General features: G+C 50.4%; 1 protein-coding gene across 4 annotated transcripts; it reads left to right on the top strand.

Annotated features, from left to right (window-relative positions):
* The first annotated feature begins 414 nt into the window (after positions 1–414).
* Positions 415–19,697, top strand: Fam186b (family with sequence similarity 186 member B). Of its 4 annotated transcripts, none has more exons than XM_015993136.3 (8): positions 415–898; positions 4,807–5,032; positions 6,384–6,566; positions 9,807–11,424; positions 12,172–12,364; positions 16,144–16,334; positions 16,893–17,075; positions 19,366–19,697. In XM_015993136.3, exons 1-8 carry the CDS (start codon positions 803–805, stop codon positions 19,592–19,594), a joined length of 2,919 nt encoding a protein of 972 aa, XP_015848622.1. In that variant the 5' UTR covers positions 415–802; the 3' UTR covers positions 19,595–19,697. The 4 variants fall into 4 exon arrangements, with proteins under 4 accessions (XP_015848622.1, XP_015848623.1, XP_076412891.1 ...); XM_076556776.1 differs by lacking the exon at positions 415–898 and adding an exon at positions 3,449–3,474 and having other exon boundaries at positions 3,945–5,032; XM_015993137.3 differs by lacking the exon at positions 6,384–6,566 and having other exon boundaries at positions 646–898.
* Positions 19,698–24,689: the final 4,992 nt, after the last annotated feature.

Below are 24,689 nucleotides of genomic sequence, written 5' to 3'. Positions count from 1 at the left end.
AAACAAACAAAAGAGAGTGTTGATTGATCCTTGATCTGTGGGGCAAAATCAAGTGTAGTTTCATTTAGTTATTGATTGGCTCTGATTTTAAGACCAAATGTTCTCTTTGGAAGTGTCTAGTCAGCCTTCTGATGCTATAACAAAATCCCTGAGAAAATTAACTCAAAGAGGAAAAGGCTATTTGGCTCACCGTTTTGGAAATTCCAGTCTGTGATCAAAGAGCCCTTCTGTTTCCAACGTGGTGGAGCAGAACCATGAATCAGGGAAGGAGGAAGCAGGAGGAGAGTGCTGAAGTTCCACAACCCCCTTCAAGGGCGCTCTAAGTGTCCTAAGGACCCCCACAGGGCCCCACCTCCCAAATGTTCCACAACCTCCCCATGGCACCACATTGTGGACCGGAACCTTCCACATACGGACCTTGTTGGAACCAAGATCCAAACTATAGAACCAAGTCATCTCTCTTAGCTTCATTTCTTCCTATTTTTTGCCATTAATATTTAGTTTGGGAACATAACGTTTAATGGTTTAGAAAAAACAGGTCAAGTAAAAATAATAGCAGGTAATGGATGGAGATAGATGGCAGGAAGTTTAATCTTCTAATTCTTTAAGTCAAACTGATGATGTCACTAGGAAAGAGAGTCCGTTGGAACCTGGTATCTGGCAGTTACTAGAGGAGCTGTGACTGAACACAGGGTACCCGGGAACCTCCCTGGGCCCTTATCCCCCAAAGCTGCCAATACTGTGTGTTCGTGCCTGCGCACAAGAGGCAGAGGGCATCTTGGGACTGAGAGAAGTATCCAGAATGGAGAAGGACAATCCCCCACACTTGGTGACGCCCACATCAGTGAAGGCTATCATCTCAAAGATTGAGGCTGCCCAGCTAATTCGGACTCAGGAGGTAACCCCAGAGATGAGGAAACATCCTTCTGTTGGGGTCTGATCTCACGTTTACACAAGATTCCCGCCTTTGGGGGTCCTGGGGTACTTGACAACCTGGGTTTGCAGACAGATGAGTTCAGAGTGTCCACATCCCTTATTTGACCTCTGTAGGGTAGGCTGAGACCAACTACCCCTGGAAGGCAGGCTGTAAGTAACAGCCCTTACTTAGATAAGTGGGCAGGAAGCCCCTGGTCAGTGCCTAGTGATGGGTCCCAAAAGGTGGGAGGAGGGGCAATTTTTTAAAATTCAGACTGTGTTGACAGACTACTAGAATCCCCTACGCTGTTCCCTGGGAACACTTGGAGTAACGATCAAATATAGATGTAACCAACCATCTTATTAAATAAGAAACAGAACCAATGCAAAGAAGAAAGCCAAGAGGTCAGAGCTAAGAGCTAAAACCTTACCCTTCCTCCTGCGTTGGTCCTACCTCTCTGAACCAGAGCTACTTCCTGTGTGTCTGTCTTTTTATAGTGTTTCTGTTCTGCCTTCTCATTGGTTGTAAACCCAACCACATGACCGCCTCGTCACAGCCTGTCTGTATAGACCTCCAGGTTTTCTATGATTGGTATTGAGTTTAAAGGCCTGTGTATCCAATACTGGCTGTATCCCTGAACACACAGAGACTTACCTAGCTCTGCCTACCAAGTGCTGGGATTACAAGCGTACGCCACCACTGTCCTGTTTTCCTATGGCTTGCTAATTGCTCTGACCCCCAGGCAACTTTATTTATTAACATACAAATGACATTTTTTAAAAATTTTATTTTATTTTACAATACCATTCAGTTCTACATATCAGCCATGGGTTCCCCTATTCTCCACCCTCCCACCCTCTCCCCTTACCCCCAGCCCACCCCCCATTCCCACCTCCTCCAGGGCAAAGCCTCCCCTGAGGACTGCGATCAACCTGGTAGACTCAGTCCAGGCAGGTCCAGTCCCCTCCTCCCAGACTGAGCCAAGTGTCCCTGCATAAGCTCCAGGTTTCAAACAGCCAACTCATGCAATGAGCACAGGATTTGGTCCCACTGCCTAGATGCCTCCCAAACTGATCCAGCCAATCAACTATCTCACCTATTCAGAGGGCCTGATCCAGCTGGGGGCCCCTCAGCCTTTGGTTCATAGTTCATGTGTTTCCATTCATTTGGCTATTTTTTTTCAATAATTGAGTAAAACGGAAATTTATTATAAGCCACATTCTTCCTAGGGACCTCCATGCTATATATATAGCCTCCATGGTTCTATGGTTGTGGTCTGATTGTTCTTTATTTTATATCTAGAATCCACCTATGAGTGAGTACATACCATGACTGTCTTTCTGGGTTTGGGTTACCTCACTCAGGATGATTTTTTTTCTAGTTCCATCCAACTAATAACATTTTAATACAAATAAAATATCACCAATCAAAGGCTCAGGTCACTTTGTATATAAGACTCTGATGCAGTTCTGGCTCAGTGGGTGGTGGATGTGGGACAGCAGAGGACACATTCTTCTGATGGGTCTGCCTTTTTATGTTACTTGGCCTTTTTCCTTTGTGGCTCTTAATATTTTTTTCTTTATTCTGTATGTTTAGTGGTTTGATTATTATGTAGTGAGGGGACTTTTTTTTTGGATCCAGTTTATTTGGTGTTCGGTAAGTTTCTTGTATCTTCCTAGGTATTTCTTTAGGTTGGGAAAGTTTTCTTCTATGATTTTGTTGACTATATTTCCTATGCCTTTGAGTTGGTATTCTTCTCCTTCTTCTATCCCTATTATTCTTAGATTTGGTCTTTTCATGGTGTCCCAGATTTCCTGGACGTTTTGTGTTTCGACATTTTTGGCTTTAGTGTTTTCTTTGACTGACAACTCTATTTTCTCTATTGTGTCTTCAGTGTCAGAGATTCTCTGTTCCATCTCCTGCATTCTGTTGGTTGTGCTGTAGTTCCTGTTCGTTCAGTCAGACTTTCTATTTCCAGCCTTCCTCAGCATGTGTTTTCTTTATTGTCTCAATTTCAATTTTCAAATCTTGAACTGTTTCCTTCATCTGTTTAATTGCTTTTTCTTGGCTTTCTTTGATTTCTTCCAATTTTTTGTTTGTTTGTTTTCTTCCATTTCTTTAAGGGAATTTTTCATTTCCTCTTTAAGGGCCTCTATTCTTCTTCTTCTTTTTTTTTTTTAAAAAAGAATTGTTTATTTATTATGTATACAGTGTTTTGCCTGCATGTATGCCTGCAGGCCAGAAGAGGGCACCAGATCTCATTACAGATGGTTGTGAGCCACCAAGTGGTTGCTGGGAATTGAACTCAGGACCTCTGGAAGAGCAGCCAGTGCTCTTAACCTCTGAGCCATCTCTCCAGCCACTCTATTATCTTCTTAAAGTCATTTCTAGGATTGATTTCTTCTGTTTCTTCTGCCTTGGTATGTTCAGGTCTTGCAGGTGTAGAATCACTAGGTTCTGATGGTGTCATATAGGTCTTTATGTTGTTGCCTGTATTTTTGCACTGGCGTCTACTCATCTCTTCCTCTGCTCGGTGCAGGCAGTGTCTGTGTCTGAAGGTGCCTCTCTTGTTCCAATTGATAGTCTTGGTCCACTGAGAGTTCTTAGTCAAATTGGGGCTAATGGGCTCTGTTTCTCCAGGAGCAGCTTAATCCAATCGGTGTTAGTGGGTTCTGTCTCAGGGAGCAGTTCCCAATCGATGCGGGGTGGGCTTATGGCTCCAGTGGTTGTTGGTGTCTCATGGGATGGTTTTCTTGGCGAGGGGACAGGGAAAGAGGCTGCTGTCTGGTTCCTGGGGCGCCAATGGCTGGGGGAGGGGGGAGGAAAGTGCCCCCGGGGCCTAGGGGTTAGAGACCTGGTCTACTGGTCTGGAGATGGGGCCTTACCTGTTCCCAGTCGGTGTAGGCTGGGCTTATGACTCTGGTGACCTGGTTCAGTGGCTGGATGGCTCCTTCTCTTGTGTTCTCGGTTATTGCTCTGTGCGATTGCCAGCTCCTCCCTCGCCAACAAGCTGATCTTGTTTCCTCAGACCGCAGGCTTCTGAGACCTCTCCCGAATGGATCTCAGCTGAACAGGTTGATCAGTAGGGCAATCTCACCAACACCTCCAAGTTGATGGGCCTCACACGATTGGCAGCTGGACCCCGGGCCGACTTCGAGCGGAATGCTCGGGTCCATTCTGGTTGCGTCCCACGGCGAGGGCTCCTTCCCCGAGTGCTGGGACGAAAGGCGTGCGATCAGCCCTCACCAACTCCACCTCTTTTGGTTTTTCATGACAGGGTTTCTCTGTGTGGCCCTGGGTGCCCTTGAACTCACTCTGTAGACCAGGCTGGCCTCGAATTCACAGAGATCCCCCTGCCTCTGTCTCCTGAGTGCTGAGACTAAAGGCGTGCGCCACCACACTTCTGTCTCTCTCTCTCTCTAGGACACATTCTTGAACCTTTGATCCAGATCGTTTCTTTGGGATTCCGGTTTTTTGTGGGTTTGTTTTGTTTCTTGGGTTTTTTTCTTGTTTGTTCCTTTTGTTTGTTTCTTCTTTCCATGTTGCCTCTGAGTTGTGAAATTTCAGATATCCCCAACAAGTTCTGAAATTCTGAAGGTGTGTTCACTGTGGATCTTTAGTGTCACTGAGCTTAATGATTAAAATAGTAAGAGCCAATGCTCTTTCTGTGTTCAGGGCACAGTTCTAAACACTTCGCAATATCAACTCATGCCACTCTCCGGAAAGCCTGACATTAAGGACTATAATGAGCTAAACTTTACCAGGGAGAAAACCCTGGATCTGGAGTTTAGCAACTTGTCTGAGATCATGCTGCTAAGAGGTGGACGACTGACCCCAGGATCTAGACTCCTAACCTCTGCCATCTGCTGCCCTTCCCCCGCCCCATACAGGACATTTCCACCCAGCTCTCAGATATCTTGGACAATGTCAATTGTGCCATCAATCGCTTCCAGGAAGAACTGGGATATGATTTAAAGGAAAAAGCAAAACCTCTCCAACCAGAGCAAAAAGGCAAGAAGAGATTCATCTTGCTGGAGAAAATTGCCTCCTTCTCCAAAGACGCTAAGGCTAAGGAGAAACACCTGTATGAGATCCTCCGCTGGCTGGGGGACTGGGGTGAGTCTGCAGGCTTGGTGCCGTGCTGAGAGTGAGCGGGTGCTTTCCCCCCAAGGCGCTGGTCCCTGCTGGCCCAGGCGTTTCCTTTCTCCACCGAGGTCAGCACTTGTGAGGAAGGGCATGGGGGTGGGCGGCGTGGGACAGCAAAGGACCCATTGTTACACTTCTTCCCCAGCGATGGATCCTACCACTCACATCACAGCACGCAAACCGGGCCCCCCCCCCCCCCCCGCCCCCGGAGGGCTGTCTCAGTCAGATCTCAAAGGGTTCATTTTGGCCCCTGGCTTCAGAGGTGCCAGTGATGGTCTCTTGACCCTATTATCACGTTAGGCCCGAGGCCAGACAGAACGTCATGGTGACAGTGGGATTGTGGCAGGGGAGGTTCTCCACTCATGCAGCGGGAACTCAGAAAACAGGAAGAGGCCAGGGTCAAGACATACCATTTAAAGGCACACCCCCACTTTCTCCCACTCGGTCTCCTATCACCCCCCCCACACACACACACACAACAGTCCACGTACATTTTGAATCTATCAATGGAATAATCTACTGGTTAGGTCGGAACCCTCATGATCCGATCCCTCCGGAAATGCACTCGCCCAGAGGTGTGGTTCCATCAGTCCAGTCCAGATTGATCACCACACACGGGGCTGGGAAGGCGGCCCAGTGGACAGGGGTTTGCTGTGCAAACTTGTGGACCTACGTTCAGACTCCCAGAACCGACAGAAAACCCCCGAGAGTGACAGTATGTGCCTGTACCCTCAGCGCTGGGAAGTGGAGAAAGGTGGATCGCAGCCAGCCTAGCAGAAATGGCTCAGTTCCAGGTTCAGTGAGAGGAGATACTCCACTGTCACGACTGGGCTACGCGCGCGCGCGCGCGCGCGCGCACACACACACACACACACACGCACACGCACGCGCACGCGCACGCGCACGCACACGCACACACACACGCACACCAGCCTAGCCTGCCTAGTGAGACTCTATCTACCCTCAAGCCCGCAGACAAACAAGCACAACGGATGCGCTTGCTTCTGCTTAACCCACTCGGGGGTCCAGACGCTAGATGGCGCAACAGGCGCAGGTTAACCGGCCGTGTGCCGGGCTGCGCCTCACGCTGGCGGCCGTCTCTCCGTCCGCCGCACTTCTGCATGGCAGTCAACCACCGCACACGGATTACCCGACTCGGTCCTCGCCCAACCCCTTTTCAGGGAAGGAAACGGACGCTCAAGGAAGAGATCTGCCCAATAGCTAGTGTCCAACGAAGCCAGTCCACCCTTGGGTCTGCTGTAGGGCTCCATGGGGGTCCCCAGAGGGCAAACTTCTCAGCCTGGGCCCCCACCCCGTCCAGGTGACAGTCTGAGCTATGAGATGAAGGACAGGAGGAGCGCGGAGGAAGAGGAAGCGCTAGACGAATGGATCGAGGTGATGGAGAAAGTGTTGCCTCTCTCCCTCATGGCCACCAAAGGAGGCATCGAGTCTCTCATCTCCCTTTGCTCCACTCTCATTGAAGAACAAAAGAAAAGGACACAAAGTAGGTTCCTGGAGCATCTAGGAGGAGAGCTGAGTGGGGACGGGCTGGACGCCATCTCAGGGGAGGAGGTCTCAGGACAGTCTGTAGGGGCTTCTGATCCTCCTCTCCTCCGTAACAGACATGTAGCAGAGTGGGAAGCCAGGATGCAGAGCTGGGGTATTGGACTCGCGCTGGTCACAGAGCTGCTCTGAGCTGCACTGCCCTGGTTGATCTCCCAGAGGACCCAGGGTTCAAGTCCCAGCGCCCAGACAGCAGCTCAGAACTGTCTATAACTCCAGTTCCAGGGTGTCTGACGCCCTCTTCTGGCCTCTATGGGCACTGCATGCACATGGTGCACAGACCAAAATCACCAATACCTATAAAGTAAAAAATTTCAAAAAAAAAAAATTTATTTTAAAGATATAGGTAGGAGTGAGGTGAAAATGGACCTTTGAGTACTTCCTGGAGCTGTGGCCTCACGGGGTTCTGGGAAACAAGGCTTAAAGGCCAGGGAAGCTGCAATTTATAGGCAGAGCTTGAAGAACATCCTTTCCTTGCTCTTTTTTTTTTTTTTTTTTTTTTTGGCTTTTTGAGACAAGATTTCTCTGTGTAACTTTGGAGCCTGTCCTAGAACTCACTCTGTAGCCCAGGCTGGCCTTGAACTCACAGTGATCCACCTGCCACTGCCTCCAGAGTGCTGGGATTAAAGGCATGTGCCACCACCGCCCGGCTCCTTTCCTTGCTCTTAACCCAGCTGCCAAGCCAGGGTTTGGTAAGCTTTGGTTGGAAGTCCCTCTAGAGCATTCCCAATTCCGGATTCTCCTAAGCCGGTCAGTCTCCAGCTTGACTAAGCCTCGGAATTTTATCCTGTGCACACTAGGTTGATCTGAGATTACCTCCTGCATTTTTAGGTGAGACCCCTGAAGCCCCGAGAACAGAAGGGGCCACAGGAAAGCTGGGGACAAAGACAGCCCCTTCCTTCGATTAGTCTTACTCCAGAGCATGGGCTTCAGAGTGAGGCAGATCTCACTTTGAATCCCACCTCTACCAATTGTGGGCTGTATGGGCCCTTGGGCTTTTTGTTTTTGTTTTATATTTTTCGGGACAAAGTTTCTCTGAGTAGCCATGGCTGTCCTGGAACTAGTTCCGTAGACCAGGCTGGCCTTGAACTCACAGAGATCCACCTGCCTCTGCCTCCCAAGTGCTGGGATTAAAGGCATGCGCCGCCATGGCCCAGCTGGACATCTTTATTTTATCTCTATGAATGTTTCTTCATATGTAAAATGAAGAGGATATTATCTACCCTCAGGTTTGGGAAGAGATGTGAGTGGGGTATGAAATGTCTGACCATGTTTGGAATATGCCAGGCTTAATTAACAGTAGCTAACATGAACATTTCCATGACTTCTCTTGGACAAGTTCACTATCATTATCAATTAAGTGATGTTGAAGCCAGGTATGGTGGCTCATGCCTCTAATCCTAGCACTTGGGATGCAGAGGCAGGAAGATGTCTCAGAGCTCAAGTCCAGCCTGGTCTACAGAGTGAGTTCCAGGATAGCCAGGGCTATGTAGAAAAACCCTGTTTCAAAAGAAAAGAAAAAAAAATGAAGTGAAGTTGAATGTTACAGGAGGAAGAAATGGAAAACGGAGACTATCTGTCCCATTTCTTCACCACATCATATCTTGAAGTATAGTTATTTGTATACTTAGTTTCCTTTAGGAGTGTAAATTTGTGTGGTTTGTTTGTGTGGAGGCCAGAGTTTCATATTGGGGTCTTCCTCAACCACTTTGCATCTTATATTTTGAGACAGTCTCTCACTGAACCTAGAGCTTTCCCATGGGCTAGACTGGTTGACTAGCAAGCCCAGGAATCCCCCTGTCTCTGTCTCTCCAGTCATGGGGTTACGGGTGTGCCCAGTGTGTCCAGCTGTTTATCTTGGTGCCGGAATCTAGACTTCGGCTCTTACGCTTACACAGTAAGTGCTTTACAACTGGCCATCTCTTCAGCCTGCCAGTGTAAACTCTTAAAGGGCAAACGCTCTATTTTTTTTTCTTTTTTTTAACTCGTGGGGCTTGGTTATTGAGCATTTACTTTACAACTTTACTTGGCCTCAAATATGTGCCTCTAAATCCTAAGAATTAGAATCTACGGTGCTTCCCATTTTTCTAACGAGGAAACTGAGGCACAAAGAAGTTAGGAAATGTACCCAAGGCAAATGTTATTAATTAGATTTGGATCCAAGTGACTTAGTCTCAGAGTTCTGAACCCCAGGGTCCTACGGCTCATCTGACAAGGCCAGCGAGATGCTAGACTGAGCTCAGTATCTCTCAAGCACCGTAGTCCTCTTGCCTTGCATCCAAAGCCAGCCGCTGCTTTCTTTGCCAGTGATGTTTGAGAAAATGTTCCAAGATGATCATCCCATCAGCCCTACACATAGTAGGTACAAAGATGTATGACCGTGACCAGTCCTGGAAGAGCTGAGATCTGCCACTGGGGTTGCACACAGCACACATGGTCTGTGCTTCCTGTATTTTCTTGGGATGAAGGGTCAATATGATCCCCCCCATGTAGGCAAAGACAGTTATTTTTGTTTGTTTGTTTTGTTTTGTTTTCGAGACAGGGTTTCTCTGTGTAGTTTTGGTACCTGTCCTGGAACTCGCTCTGTAGACCAGGCTGGCCTCGAACTCACAGAGATCTGCCTGCCTCTGCCTCCCGAGTGCTGGGACTAAAGGCGTGCGCCACCACTGCCTGGCCAAAGACAGTTATTAACACAATAATAAAGAGCGGTTATAACCGTGAGCGGTTGTAACAGATTCTCTATATGCGCAGTTCAGAGGTAACAGAAGAGGAAAAGGAGACTTGTAAGTGGGGTTGAGAGGTTTGAGTAGTCGGCATTAAGGAGCCAAACATGGATTTGGGAGCTGGGAAGGAGCAAGATTAGAAAAGTAACTCCTTGTGAGGGGTAGGCTGAACTGAGTGGAGCCTGGCAGCTGGTCCAGGCCCTTCTGGATCTGCAGGTGCTGTGCATGCAGTTGGTAGACCTAAGGCTAAGCCCGAAGCAATCCCAGGATCTCAGGGGTGTCTCCTCATAACACCTCTCTGGCTCACAGTGCCAGCTCCTTATCGGTGCCCATCCCAAAGAGGGTGGGTGAGAATTCTGGCTCGGCAAGGTCTGGAGCATCGGTCTGCTTCTTTCCCAGTGGGCTTGCTGCCTCTTCATGGGAGACCTTGCTGCCTTTCTCCTCTCCATCTCTTCCAGTATCCAAACACAACTTCTGGCAGGACTGGCGGGAGAAAAGACCACAGAAGTCCTCGCTCCTCCCTCAGCCGCTGAGTCCGGAGCAGATGCTCCAAGACAAGTACACCACCCGTACAAAGGTCTCGGAGGTGAAGTCCATGCTGCAGGAGCTCCTGGACTCCACCATGTTCAACAAAGGGGAGGTCAAGGCCATCAGATACATGTCCACTGTCGTGGAGAACCTCAACAAGGCCTTGATCCTCCAGCACAAGGAGAACAGGAGCCTGGAGTTGAAATACAGATGTTTGCAGGGGGAGATGACCAAGGAGCTCCAAAGCCAGAAGCTGTGCTTCCAGAAATCCATCCAAGTCCTCGAGAGCAAAAGGGACGCTCTGCTAAAGCAGGTAAAGGTGCTAGGGGGGAAGTACCATGACCTCCTCACGATAAAGCATGCCCTGGAATTCCAGCTGAAGACCGTTCAGACTGCGGGTGCACTAGAAGACACCCCGGAGAAAGGGACCCTTCCAAAGAAAGATACAGCCCTGGAAGAACCCCAACTGGAGCTCCAGGAGGAGGAACCGCTGTTCTCACCTCTTTCCCAAAGCCACCTGGCCAAGGCCTGGGACAGCAGCGCACCACCCGCCCAGCAGCCGCTCCCCACCCCGGCCGCAGATGCGAGGATGGAAGATGTGTTCCCTGACCACACCGAGCTCCTGGAGCCGGTGCTGCTCCACTCAGAGGCTCTCCAGTTCCCTACCCAGTGGGAAACCCTGGCGGAAGAGGCCCCACAACGCGGAGGCAAAGACCAAGAGGACCACCCGTCCCCAGCGAGCTCCAGGAGGACGCTTTTGGAGAGCCACATGGAGCACTGGGAGGAAGAGATGGGCTGGGAGACCAGGAGGCAGCAGTGGCTGCAGGAGGAGGAGATGTGGCTGCAGCGGCAGAAGAAGTGGACCCTGCTGGAGCAGGAGCACCAGGAGAAGGTGCGGCAGTGGGAGGCGGAGGAGGCTGCCAGGCGGCAGTGGCAGAGACTCACCCAGCCGGAAGAGGAGGCACGGAGCCCCAGGAGGGCCGCCACTGCCGCCACCGCCGCCGCCGCCGCCGCCGGGGAGCGGAAGGGAGGTTCGGAGAAGCTGATCTTCACGCCCACCAGCCGGTGGAGGAACCTGGAGAAGTCAGAACCATCATCAGCGCCGCCTCCCCCGTGCCGGGCACAGTCTGCTCGCCAGAGCAGGCGGTCCCATTTACCCATGTCCGCACACACCCAGCAGCCTGGCCAGGGAAATCAGAGGGTCCTGAGTTCAACGGAGTTGATACAAACGCCACGGTCCCGCCAGGTTTCTGCTAAACCCAAAAAGTGTGCTTCTTTCCCCATCACCGGGACGTCCATCCGAAGGGTGGCCCGGCCCACTTTGCAGAAAGCCCCAGTGACTCCTAAGGACAAGGTGTACCACATAGACATGGGGGGGCAGCTGAAGAACCTGCAGATCCTGGGTAGTACGGAATCAGAGCTGGCACTGCCACAGTGCCTACGCAGCAAGGCCCTAGAAGTCACTGCCATTGCCATGGAACTGAGCGTCCTCAGGCTGCAGAACCTGTGCAAGAAGTACATCCACTACAGACGTTTCCAGAGCCTCAGGTAGGTGCCCACCCAGCACCCACCCATAGCCAAATAGCAGACACCCACCCGGCACCCACTCATACCCACACAGCAGACACCCAGCACCCACCCATACCCACACAGCAGACACCCAGCACCCACCCATACCCACACAGCAGACACCCAGCACCCACCCATACCCACACAGCAGACACCCAGCACCCACCCATAGCCACATAGCAGCCACCCACCCGGCACCCACTCATACCCACACAGCAGACACCCAGCACCCACCCATACCCACCCAGCAGACACCCACCCAGCACCCACCCATACCCACTGCAAAACAGGGTCGAGCCAAAACCCAGGAACAGATAAAGAATGTGGACAGAAAAACCATGGGGGAGCCCCCAGGTCTCTTGGGAAAGGGGACTAACAAAGGCTGTTTGGTGCCCGGCCTCGGACAGCACCCCAAGGTGCAGGAGGTACAGCATCTGTACGTGGTTCTCCTTACGGTGGGCTGCTCCCCCAAACCCGCTCTCCCCCTCCAATCCCGATTCTCCTGACCTTCGCTCAGTATATCCCTACCACTGGTTGACTTTTTCTTCCCAGCCTAGGGAATGGTTCCTCCCCTCACACCACCTTCCAGCTCTCTGCTCATTCTCAGAGACCCATTCCTCGGTTTCCTCTCAGGAATTCACAAAGTGGAGGCCTCTCTCGAGCCGGCCGACTTGGAGGAAAGAGGAAGTCTCTCTACCAGCTAACGTCCCTTCTCTCTCTTCCCAGACAAGAAGTCATCAGACACATAGGAGCCGCTCGACAGGTGAGGGTCACCTATAAGGCCCAGAGCCTCTATGTGTTCCTCGAGAACATCGACCGCCAGCAGACCCTCAGGCTGCAGGTCTGGACCGACAGGCAGAAGGACCTGGAAGAGAAGCACCAGGAGTACCTGCAAAACATGGCCACCATGTTCCCGAAGGTGGGCCTCCTGCCCTGCCCCCTGTCCAGTGAGGGGGAGCAGCGTGGGGGCCGGCGGGTGAGAGCCTCCGGGCTGGAGTTTGAGGGAAGGCCGCTGTCCGGTGTGTGAGTGCAGGAGGTGTGTGGGAAGGGGCCCTTCCCGAAGCCGTAGGAAGGAAGGGCTTCCGGGGAGCTGAGCCCTGCAGTCCCTCCGTGGAACTGGGACTCGTCCTGCTCCCTTCAGCTCTAGTTGTCCTCCAGGCCTGAGGCACAAGGGGGGGGGGTCTCTGCACCCCCTTGCAGGGGCCTACAAGTTCTCCCTTGTTTTCCTAGAGCTCCCTTTCCGGACAAAGAATGCAGTGGAGGGTGGATGCTGGGAGACCGTGGAGGTCCGAAAGTGTCCCTTTTTCAAAACTGTGTTATTCCGTGTGCACGTGTGTCCCCTTCCAACGTGGGTTCTGGGGTCAAACTCGGGTCAGCAGGCGGTCATGACAAGCACCTCCGCAGCTACCATGTGGGTCTCGAGAGGGTCTGCCCTCACTTCCGGTTGATAGGTGTCTACTCATGGAAGCCAAAGCAGGCTTCGTCTTCCTGGCGGCCTTGCAGGCTTCACTCAGCGCCTTTGCGGTTTTGATGCTGCGTAGAGCCCCAGACCATCCTGAGTTCTGCTTCTCTGGGTTCCGCTTAACTTCCTCCTCTCAGCTGTCAGGATCTCTGTGTCCACGATGTTTGACAGTGTCGGGCTGCGCCTGGTACGGGCCTATTTTTGTTGACTTTATCGAGTATTTGGTCAGCCATTTCAATTTAGAAACTTAAGTCCTTGATTCTAGCACATTTTCTTAAATTATACAATAGTAGCTCAGGTGTGATCTTTTGGCCCCGGGGACCCCCGGTACAGCTAACCTGTGGCCTGTATGTCCCCAGCAGAGGTATGGATGAAGCCTCACACAAATCATAATGCTAATTAAAACATTTAGAGAGCAGGGCGGTGGTGGCGCACGCCTTTAATCCCAGCACTCCCGAGACAGAGGCAGGCAGATCTCTGTGAGTTCACGGCCAGCCTGGTCTACAGAGTGAGTTCCAGGACAGCTAGGACTACACAGAGAGACCCTGTCTTGGGGAGAAAATGGGGGGTTGCTCTTAGCAACCCTTTGAGATGTAACTTGAGAGTCACCAAAGTAGTATTCGTGGCTAATGCTAGGACACTTAACTGAAACTCCCTTGAGAAGCTTGTGTGCATCCTGGGTAGATCTCATTTTTTTCTCTTAACTCCCCTGCTTAAAATCTACATTTAAAATGTCTTTTGATAAACTGACTCTTTGAGACCCACATCCATGCTTTTGGGTATGTTTTTCTTCTTTTCTTGAATGTCTTTTGTTTTGTTTTTCAAGACGAGGTCTCTCTGTGTAGTCCTGGTTGACCTGGAACTCACTCTATAGACCAGGCTGGCCTCAAACTCAGAGATCTGCCTGCCTCTGCCTCCTGCTGGCATTTTTAAAGAAAACCCCGACCCTGCTCATACTGGCTAGTCCTGAAATTTCCTGTCCGTGTAGAAGCCATGAATCCTGCATTTTCCTAAGTCAAAATCCTTTAAGAAAGAGAGAGAGAGAGAGAGAGAGAGAGAGAGAGAGAGAGAGAGAAGGAAGGAAGGAAAGAAAGAAAGGGTTTAGGTAGAAACAGAGGTAAGAGGTCTATGGAATTATGTGATGAAGATGCGATCCCATTACGGACCCATGCCTGCCAGTCATCAGTTCTATGGGTGGCGAGCTCCTCCTGGGGTGGGAGCAGCACTGGGCTTTAGCTTTCCTGTTCCCCTTGCAGGAGGTCCCTGGGGGATTCTAATTCCTCGGGGACCATTTTTCAAGAATCTGATAAAATGTGGGGTGCAAGTGTCCCTCTTTAGAACATCTTGGTCCCTGCAGGGACAGTTACAACTGGAGCTGTTCACTCATGCTTTCTACTCTGTGTCCTTGGGTCTACATCCCCCCACTTCCTGATCCACACCCCAACTTTGGCAACCACTGCTTTATTTTTTTTACCTCTGTATATTTGAATCTTCCTCTATTAGATTCCACAGGTAAGTGTGAGATTGTATAATACTTTCTTTCTGCATCTGGCTTGTTTCACTTAGCGTGCACGCTGTAGCAAATCACAGGCGCTCCTCTTTGGAGGGCCTGGGCTACGGCAGGAAAGAAAGGTCATCCGAGGTTAGTCAGCGGTGTGGAGAAAAGAGCTCCCTTGTACACTGTTGGTGAAGTTGGAGGTTTGGTTGTAGCCCTTAGGACGTAGTGTGGAAGCTCCTAAAGAAGCTGGCACTGGAATCCCCAGAGGACCCAGCCATCTCTCTTCTGGGTAGTTATGGTTTGAATTTGAACCGTGCCCCACAGGCTCATGTTTTGAACTTTCAGTGTCCAGTCTTTGTCACTGTTTCGAAGGCCTTGGAGACTTCGGGAAGTGAGGTCGGGCTAGACGAAGTAAGTCGTTAGAGCTGGACCTTGCAGGTTCTACTCACCTCTGTTCTGGTGTAGGCCTGCCTCAGCGGGACCGAAGCATCCCCCCCACCCCCGGCACTCACATGTGCATACACGAGAGGAACCGTAAACAGAGTTTGAAAGAAGGGCTGAACTATTATGCAGCAGCCTTTTGTTTATATAGTGTGTTAGTTACACGGACAGATTTTTGTATGTTGAACCATCTTTGCATCCCTGGGATGAAGCCTACTTGGTCATGGTGGATTTTTTTTTTTTTTTGATGTGTTCCTGTATTCGGTTTGCCAATATTTTGTTGAGTATTTTTGTATCAATGTTCGTGAGGGAGATTGGTCTGTAGTTCTCTTTCTTTGTTGCATCTTTGTGTGGTCTGGGTATCAGGGTAATTGTAGCCTCATAAAAAGAGTTTGGTAGTGTTCCTTCTGTTTTGATTGTGTGGAACAATTTGAAGAGTATTGGTATTAACTCTCCTTTGAAAGTCTGGTAGAATTCTGCACTGAAACCTGGGCTTTTTTTGGTTGGGAGATTTTTGATGACTGTTTCTATTTCTTTAGGGGTTATTGGTCTATTTAAATAGTTTATCTGGTCTTGATTTAACTTTGGTATGTGGTATCTATCCAGAAAATTGTCCACTTCTTCCAGATTTTACAATTTTGTGGAGTACAGGTTTTTGAAATATGACCGGATGATTCTCTGGATTTCCTCGTTGTCTGTTGTTATGTCTCCCTTTTCATCTGATTTTGTTAATTTGGATGTTCTCTCTCTTTTTGCCTTTTGGTTAATTTGGCTAGGAGTTTGTCTATCTTGTTGATTTTTTTTTTTTTTTTCAAAGAACCAACTCTTTGTTTCATTGATTCTTTGTATTGTTCTCTTGGTTTCTGTTTCATTGATTTCAGCCCTCAGTTTGATAATTTCCTGGCGTTTGTTCCTCCTGGGGCAGCAGCCTTTTGAAAACATCAAGTGTTTGTGTAAAGAATGCTGTGAGGCCCCCCAGCTCGGTGCCCAGCTTCACAGCTGGGTCTGAGGGCAGAAGGCCACTCTGTGCTCGGGCCGCCTGTGAGCGCCACCAATGTTCTACGGCCTGGCTTCCTTCAGTTTTCTTCCTTCTGTTTTGTCCATTGTCCAGATTCTTTACAACAAAAGAGAAAGTGGGAACTACCCCAGCAAGTGTCACGTGCTGGGGACCCGGGTTTAGAGTCAAAGGGCCCCAGCCCAGAGCCCAGCCGGGTCAGCGACCATCAGGCAAGGCCTCCTGCCATCCTAGAGAGGCCTCTCTTTCCACCTTCCTGATGCCCTCTGCTGGCTCCTCTAGCTCAAGCAAGAGTGGAACATCCACCTGAACAGCCCTGTGGTCCTCCCTGCTGCAAAGCCAGGGAGATGCAAGTCACCCCCAGTCCTACTCCAGAGAGTCCGCTCCAGTGGCGCCACCAACAAGCAAACCCCGCCACCGCCGCCGCCGCCGCCCAAGCAGCACCGGGAATCTGTGCCTCTGCGGATAGCTGGGTAGGTGTTGGCAGGCTGAGGGACGACAGCCCGCAGGATGAGAGGGCAGAGGGAGCAGGGGCAGCTAGCTTGGGGAAGCAGCGGCGAGCGAGGACACAGCAAACATCGTCGGCTTCAAGGCCGGTCTGCTCGGCTGCCCTGACAGGCTCTGGGCTCCGATCCAGAGACAGAACAGAATGTGTATGGCAATGTGTGGTTTGGAGGCGCAGCCTGACTGACCCTGAGAAAATACAGGGGAAACCCTTTATTTCTACTCTGTGTGTATTGACCCAGTATCTACCACTGGTCTGTATGTAAACAAGCCCAATTCTTCCCCACCGTGTGGCCTCCAGGCTCAGACATGGTGAGCCTCTGGGCAGCCAAGATGATTCCAGTGAACACCTGCCCCCATGGGACCTGACTCAGAGCTTCAGCCCCAGGGCATGCGCCTAGAAGGGGAGCCTCGGGAACTAAGGCACAGAGCCTGTGTTGGGGAGGAAAGGGTGACACAGAGGCCTGTGTCTTGGACTTGTGACTCCTCGGCCTGTGGCCACGTCTCTTCGTCTCTCCCACTCCTAGCCAACAAGGGAACCAGATGGAAGCCGTATGGAAGACCGATGTGGCCTCTTCAAGCCACCCAATAGAGAAGAAGACCCCCGCGAGCCTGTCCTGGGACCAGCTAGGGGGATATCCAGACATCCCCAGGCTACTGGCCGTGGATGAGCATTCTTACCACAGAGGCTTGATGCCCTTCAAGACTCGGTAAGGAGTGAGGGTGTGTGTGGGTGACCTGGATTCAAGGACCTGTCCATGGAGGGTGCACGGGTTCTACCCATCAGCTCGGGCACTCTCTTCCTGAACACTAGGCCTGGACCCAGTTATTGTAGCACACCAGAGAAGAAACACTTCACTGCCTCATCCATTCTCTGGCCATCAGCTTGGGTCCTGAGACAACACCACTTCAGTCTCTCACAGGACCTTCCGCAGTACTTGGGTTGCTGTACGAATTTTGCCTCTGCACATGCTCCTGGGTTTTACACAGCTCTCTCGGGCGCCCCAGCTTGCCCTTAGTCTAGGGTTGTTCTAGATCTAGAGAAACAGGTGGAAGGGGCAGAGAGACGGAGGGAAACCAAGAATTGTGGGATAGACCTAAGACTTGGGCCTGAGCCCATCTGTGGGGATTTCATTTCCTGACTGCCTCCAAGAACTGTCACTGGGGAGAGCAGCTGAGGACAGGTGTGGGGGCGCATACCTACATCCCAGCACGCGGGAGGCTGAGACAGGAGGACCCAGTTTATGGCTAGCCTGGGATGGTGACAGAGAGAAAAGCAGCCGGACTCAGAACCCAGTGGGCTAGCAGAAGGCTGTTCTGGTTAGAACAGGTTACCTCCTTGGTCTCTCTTGGCTTGAAGACATCACCACAGAAGACTCAAGGCTCTTTCAGAGGGCCTTTTCCAGGTTCATCTCATCTTCTGCTAGTGGACCTGACTCTGTCCCAGTAAGATCTGTAACATAGAGAAGCCACTGGAGGAGCCTGCTCAGTGAGGCCTCCTCTGCTGGCCTCTCCACTGGCTAGCTCCTCCAGTGTGTGTCTCTGTACTCCTGGCACGGCCCCGGCTTTGCCCAGTCTCTGGGGGAATCTGAGGCCCACCCCTTCGTTCTTCCCGCGTATAAATGCCTGGATAAACATCAGTGTACATACTACACTTGACTCGAGGCATTTGGGGCATTAGGATCTTTCCGAAAATGAAAGGAGACAGCGGCTGGGGTGACGACTCAGTCTGGAGAGGGCTGCTGCACAGGCGTAAGGACCTGAACTCAGATCCCCAGCACCTACATCAGAGGCACATGTCTGTATTCCCAGCACCAGGAGGCAGAGACAGCTAGGCCCCAGGAGCTCACTGGCCAGCCTCCCTAGCCTAGTCAAATTGAGGAGCTCCAGGTTCAGTGATAGACCCTGTCTCAAAACATAAAGCAGAGAACAAGTGAGACACTCCATGTCAACCTCTGGCCTCCCCAGGCGCTCACACACGCACCACACATACATCCACATACCCACATGAGCACGTACATCCCCTACACACCCAGAGAAAGATTGATGGGGAAAGAGAGAGTGAACATCACCCAACAGTGCCTTCCTTTCTTTTCTTTCTTTCTTTCTTTCTTTCTTTCTTTCTTTCTTTCTTTCTTTCTTTCTTTCTTTCTTTCTTTCTTTCTTTCTTTCTTTCTTTTTCCATCTTTTGCTCACACTCTGTGGTATAAAAATTCTAAGATCCTTCATGTCTCAAGCAGAGCGGTTCCACCCACCCCTGATCCTCCACTGGGATCTCAGCCGCAGGCTGAAGCACTTATCAAAATATTGTTCCCAGCAAAGACAGCTTTCTCTCCTTGTAAGAGAATTTAGGTGAAGACAATTTTCTTCCCCCTTTCACAGCTCTGCAGGAGTTTATCCGGCTGACCACAGTCCCAGGACAGACGCAGAGCCCTGCTTCTGTCTGCACTGGCACCCCAGGTTGGGTCAGCTCCCTGTGTCCTTTTAGGAGGTTCCTGTGTTGTGCCCAGATGCCAAGATGGTGTCCTTCGAAACCTTGCAGGCCCCCTTCTCCTGAGCTCTCTGACTGGCAGGCTGAGGGGAGCTGTGTCAGCAGTGCCTTCTGCCGTTTGGGAAGTGCTAACAGTCCTGCCCTTGCCCTGCTCAGAGCCGCTCCTGCACAGCCACAGCATACGCTGCTCTCGTGCCCACCGTGCCACCGAGAGGTCTCGAGGTCTCGGAGCACAGACTCAGAAGGCCTAGAACTTGGTGTCTGAGAAAGAGATTAGAGCGGATGGGGAGGGGATAGAAAATAACAAATAAGATTGAAAGGAGGGGAGTGGAAACACCCTGTGAAGTAAGACAGGATGCAGACTCAAAAGAGGAGAGGCCGAAATGTGCTAAGATTCAGCAGAAATGTCATGCTAAGCATTTCTGAGCTCAGCTCTGGATTTGTCCCCACGCTCTGGGTGGGCTGCATGGGCCTTGTCTCAGGTGCTACTCATCTTGTAACCGTATTAGCTCTTTCAGCGCCTCAGCAATCCAAAGAAAGGAATGCCAGGAGCCCTCAGAGGAGCCAGCTGAGCTTGTCCGCAAAACGTCCAGCCAGTCACTCCCTGGATCCCTACAGAGCCAGAAGGATGGGGCGGCTCCGGTTCCCGCTCCAACCCTTAGTGAGTCTCCAGCTTCCCGGTCAAGGAAACCCTCACAGGGACTTGTTCCAAACGCAGGTTCCCAGCTGGTGCCTTGAAACACGTCAGGTGTTGCGAAGTTGCCCTAGAACTTTGAGAAACACCATTTTCTTTCTTTTAGTCCCCACACTGTTAGTTTTTAATAAAATAGAGGTTGGTTAAGTCTCCTGTCTCATTGCTGAAAGCCTCCCCCTCCAACTCCCCGACTCATCTTTGGAACCAGGCCCAAGGCCATCTGACAATAAGCCAGGCATCCCTCAGAGGATTGCTCGAGTGAGGTCACTGGCTGTGGGAACCAACAAGCCAGAAGGCTGTTACCAGTGCCCGGCACGCAGTAGGTTAGAAAGTCTATTTAATCAAACACAAACAGGTATCTGATATTCAAGTGATTAGTAGGACAGCTCAGAAAAACAAAAGGCATGGTGGTACATGCCTGTCATCCCAGCACCTGGAAGGCAGAGGGAGGAGGATCAGGAAGTTCATGGTCATCCTTGACTACAAGGGTAGAAAGAATGGAGACACGGAGGTTCCAAATCTAGAAGGTGGAGTTCGGGAGGCCCTCAGCAGCAGCCGTGTGCTTGTTCAGCGGAAATCTGCTTTAGTTCATGTATTTGTCTATGAAGACCCGCCTGCCCTCACCCAGCCTGCCTCACCCCATTCAGCCTTTCCCGGCCTCTCCTAGAGACCAGACACAGCTTAGTAGCAGATGTTCTAAGTGAACCCGTGTCTAGGTTCTCCTCAGGATAGCGCCCGTCTTTGGTTCCAGTTGAGGTTAAAGTGAAGGAAAGGGCCAGGTGTGGTGGTGCATCCTTTGAATCCCAGCACGCAGGAAGCAGAGGCGAGGGGATCTCTATGAGCACAGGGCTAGCATGAGTTCAAGGACAGCCACAGCCACATAAGGAGACCCTGTCTCAAAAAATAAAAACAAACACAAAAACTCTGGAAAGAAAAGGAGACCATGGGCTCCGTGAACGCTGTCAGCAGTAAGGTTCTGCTTTGAACCCTAGCTTAAGCCAACAAGGATGCCTGGTCAAAGAGAAGACAATGGGGGCTGGAGAGATGGCTCAGAGGTTATGAGCACCGACGGCTCTTCCAGAGGTCCTGAGTTCAATTCCCAGCACCCACATGGTGGCTCACAACCATCTGTGATGAGATCTGGCACCCTCTTCTGTATACATAATAATAAATAAATAAATAAATCTTAAAAAAAAAAAAGAGGAAGACAAAGGCATTCAGATGCAGGTTGGAGACAGGACAAGCTCTGGCAGGAAGAGGCAGTTTCCAGGCTTACTCTTTATGGGAAGCCTCACTGCAATCACATACAACATATTAAAGTACATCCACAGCCAGCCTTTGGAGGATCATGAGTTCAAGAACAGCCTGGGTCACATAGTGAGATCTTGTCTTAAAAGAATAATTAAAGCCGTCACATTAAATGTATTGCTTCAAATAATTTGAAATGAGTTTTGTTTTGTTTTGTTGTTTTTGAGACAGGGTTTCTCTGTATGTAGCCCTGGATATCCTGGAACTCACTCTGCAGACCAGGCTGGCCTCAAACTCAGACATCCACCTGCCTCCCGAGTGCTGGGACTAAAGGCGTGCGCCACCACTTCCCAGCATTTGAAATGAATTTTATAACCTTGCTTTGGAAACTAATCAGCCATAAATCTTTTACTATGTAACTGACTGTAGTATCACTGCACCTATCAGAAGGAGATACGGGCTCTTACAAATCTTATCAATGCGATGAGAATATTTTGAATATTAAAGTCAACAGTAAGTGAAAATAATATGATGTTTTATAAGAACTTGAGATATCTTTACATTTTGGTACCAATAACATTTTTGTTTTGTGTTTTGTTTTTCGAGACAGGGTTTCTCTGTGTAGCTTTGGAGCCTGTCCTGGAACTTGCTCTGTAGACCAGGCTGGCCTCGAACTCACAGAGATCCGCCTGGCTCTACCTCCCGAGTGCTGGGATTAAAGGTGAGTGCCACCACCACCCAGCCCAATAACATTTTTAAAGGCTTTATATGTTTTCACAGTCTTGTCATGGTGCTTAAAGCTCCTAGTAGTGGCCTTTAATCCCAGCACTCGGAAGGCAGAGTCACTCGGATCTCTGTGAGTTCGAGGCCAGCCTGGTCTACAGAGCTAGATCCAGGACAGGCACCAAAACAACACAGAGAAACCCTGTCACCAGGATGGAAGGATGGAGGACTTGGACTTCTTATATGTCCTTTAGTAAGATCTCTGGCAAGCAATCTGTGCCTGATAGATTCCTTTCCTGCTCCACTAACAACCTGGGGAGGTATGCATGTGTGCATGTGTGGTGCGTGCGTGCGTGCGTGTATGTGTGTGTGTTGCTTTTCTAGTAATGGGATTGGGATAAAGGATGCATGTTTTTCAGAACAGAGTTAACCTACCTGATCAAATAGGACATTGTCTGCAAAACCAAACAACAATAGCCCAAGGGAAGCCAAGGAAGGCAGAGAGGGACTATATGTGGGACTTGACCATAGCTCTGCTCGCATGGTTCATGGCCACAGGAGCCTCAAGATGAGGAGTCAGAAGTAATGCGGAAAGGTCTGTGTGGAGAAAAAGGGACAAGAATCTTTTAGAAAGAACCCAGGCAAAGAGCCAGGGATGGAAAGCTGTGTAATCCTGTCACATATACTGTGGGAAGTTGACTCTGAAGAGCAGGGTAGGCATAACTTCCTGATTAGATAAGTCATCTCAAAAAGAGAGGTGTGTACAGCTGGGATACTGCAGATGTCAGCAGGCCACTGGGAAGGAGCAGGAGCCAATACCCTGAAGGCTCTGGTTTAGTGGAAAGCTGGACAATACCCATGAGTAATGGGGGCCTGGAATAAAGAACAGGAAATTATAGAAAAGGAAGTAAAAGATGGAGATTCTAGAAGTAAAAAAGTTAGAGGCTAGAGAGATGGCTCAGTGGTTAAGAGCGTGCACTGTGCCAAGCAGCGGCGGCACACACCTTTAATCCCAGCACTCAGGAGGCAGAGCCAGGAGGATCTCTGTGAGTTTGAGGCCAGCCTGGGCTACAGAACGAGATCCAGGAAAGGCACAAAAACTACACAGAGAAACCCTGTCTCGAAAAACAAAAACCAACAAAACAAACAAACAACAAAAGAGTGCGCACTGCTCTTGCACAGGGTCTGAGTTTGGTGCCCAGGCCATGTCAGGCGACTCACAGTGCCTGTCCAGTTCCACGAGCTTCAAACCTTCTCCTGAACACCACGGACACTTCCCACAGGCACACCCACCCACGTAAACATATACACATGATTAAAAAATAAAGGCAGGGAATATAGCTCAGTGTAGAATGTTCGCCTTGCACATGCAAGGCCCCAAGTTCAAATCTTTTTTTTTTTTTGGTTTTTCGACACAGGGTTACTCTGTGTAGCTTTGCACCTTTCCTGGAACTCACTCTGTAGACCAGGCTGGCCTCGAACTCGCAGAGATCCACCTGCCTCTGCCTCCCGAGTGCTGGGATTAAAGGTGTGTGCCACCACTGCCTGGCTCTAAGTTCAATTCTTAGCACAAAAAAATATTAAATATAAATCTTTTCAAAAAGTTAATACAGTGATGAATTATTTTAACAAGGTTGTTGCCAATCTAGACAAAAATAAAAGGAGTGGGAAACCCATGAACTTGAGACTAGGTCAATAGAAATGGACCAAATGTAACACCTACTAAAACCCAACTCCCCCAACTAAGCACTCAAGGCATGTGGAGCAATGTCAGATGACTGGGGAGTCCCAGAAAGAGAAGGGCAAAGGAATATTTCCAAATGACGGAAGAATAAACTTCAGATTCAAGCTCAGAGAACCTAAGCAGGGTAATACTCAAAACAAACTAACAAAAAAACATACCTAATTATATCACAGAGAGACCTGAAGCCAAAGACAAAAGAGCATTTTTAATTAAATGTTTATTTTAATTTTACACACACAGGTGCTTTGCCGGCATGCATATCTGCGTACCATGTGCCTGCCTGGTGCCCAGGGAGGCAGATGAGGGCATCAGATCCCCTGGGACTGGAGTTACAGATAGTTATTTGCTGCCATGTGGGTGCTGAGATTCAAACCCAGGTCCCCTGCAAGAGCAGCCAGTGCTCTTATCCACCAAGCCATCTCTCCAGCCCCAAGAGGACGTCTTAAAATTAGCCATTAAAAAAAAAAACCCAAAAAGATGCCTGGGTGTACCTCAACAATAAAGTAGTTGCCTAGCATGTGTGAAGCCCTGGGTTTGAGAGTCAACCACACATGCACATGGACGGACACACACACACACACACACACACACACACACACACACACACACACGAAAAAAGAAAGCAGCCTTCTCATTAGACACTTTGGCAACCAGATGGTGCCTGAGGCCCAGCTGTTTCCCTGCCTTGTAGGTACACAAGATCACCAAGTAGCCCCGGGAGCTATTAGCTTAGATTTCCGTTAGCTGCACAAACAATTGGCTAGAATACAACAGTGGCTAGCGTCCCACGAGGCATGGGCCGTCTAGTTCTCCACAGGCCTTTCCTCCCATGCTGCATGCCACGAGGACCTGGGTGGGTTTCCTCGCCACCCCACAAAGGCAGCGGTCCCTAGCTGGGGAAGGCAAAGAGGAGCCTGGGTATGCTGTGCTCCTAACCTGAATGTCCCTCAACCCTCGGCAGGACTCGAGAACAACCAGAGCCTGAGTGCAGCTGGCTCAGCAGCCGGGGCCCGGCTGAGGGACCGCTACGGCTGCTTCCGGAGCGGAGCAGTCAGTAATAACGTGGGGCTGTCCAGAGGATTCAGGGGTGCTCGCCCGTCCTCCAGTGGTGAGCGACCTGAGCCCGCTGGTCTTGCTTCCTGGGAGAGTTCCTTGATGGCGGAAGCCACTAGGAGGCAGCAAAGTGCTTGTTTAAGAGGCTCAGGGACCTGGTCCCGGAGAGGAGGTGGCTTTACAGCCGCTTAGGAACCACAGAAAGGCGGATGGGTGCTCTTGAAGTTCAAGGGCCACAGGGGAGGGGCCGGCCGCCAGGGGGTCCACGGGGGACGGTGCCCGGTTGTGTGTGGACAGCAAGTTCGGCGAAGGGGGAGGAAAGACAAAGGATTCCGGACCATCCTCTGAGCATCTGGATCCCACAGCTAATC

This window comes from Peromyscus maniculatus, chromosome 20 (genome assembly GCF_049852395.1).
Source record: "Peromyscus maniculatus bairdii isolate BWxNUB_F1_BW_parent chromosome 20, HU_Pman_BW_mat_3.1, whole genome shotgun sequence".
NCBI lineage: Eukaryota > Metazoa > Chordata > Mammalia > Rodentia > Cricetidae > Peromyscus > Peromyscus maniculatus.
Note: the sequence above shows the minus strand (reverse complement) of the source record. Positions and strands in the feature narration are given on the sequence as shown.

Coding starts and splice junctions, on each gene's coding strand:
- Fam186b (XM_015993136.3), top strand. CDS start 803: ATGGAGAAGGACAATCCCCCACACTTGGTGACGCCCACATCAGTGAAG. Junction 5,033..6,383: donor CCGCTGGCTGGGGGACTGGG/GTGAGTCTGCAG, acceptor CACCCCGTCCAG/GTGACAGTCTGAGCTATGAG. Junction 16,335..16,892: donor GTGCCTCTGCGGATAGCTGG/GTAGGTGTTGGC, acceptor TCCCACTCCTAG/CCAACAAGGGAACCAGATGG.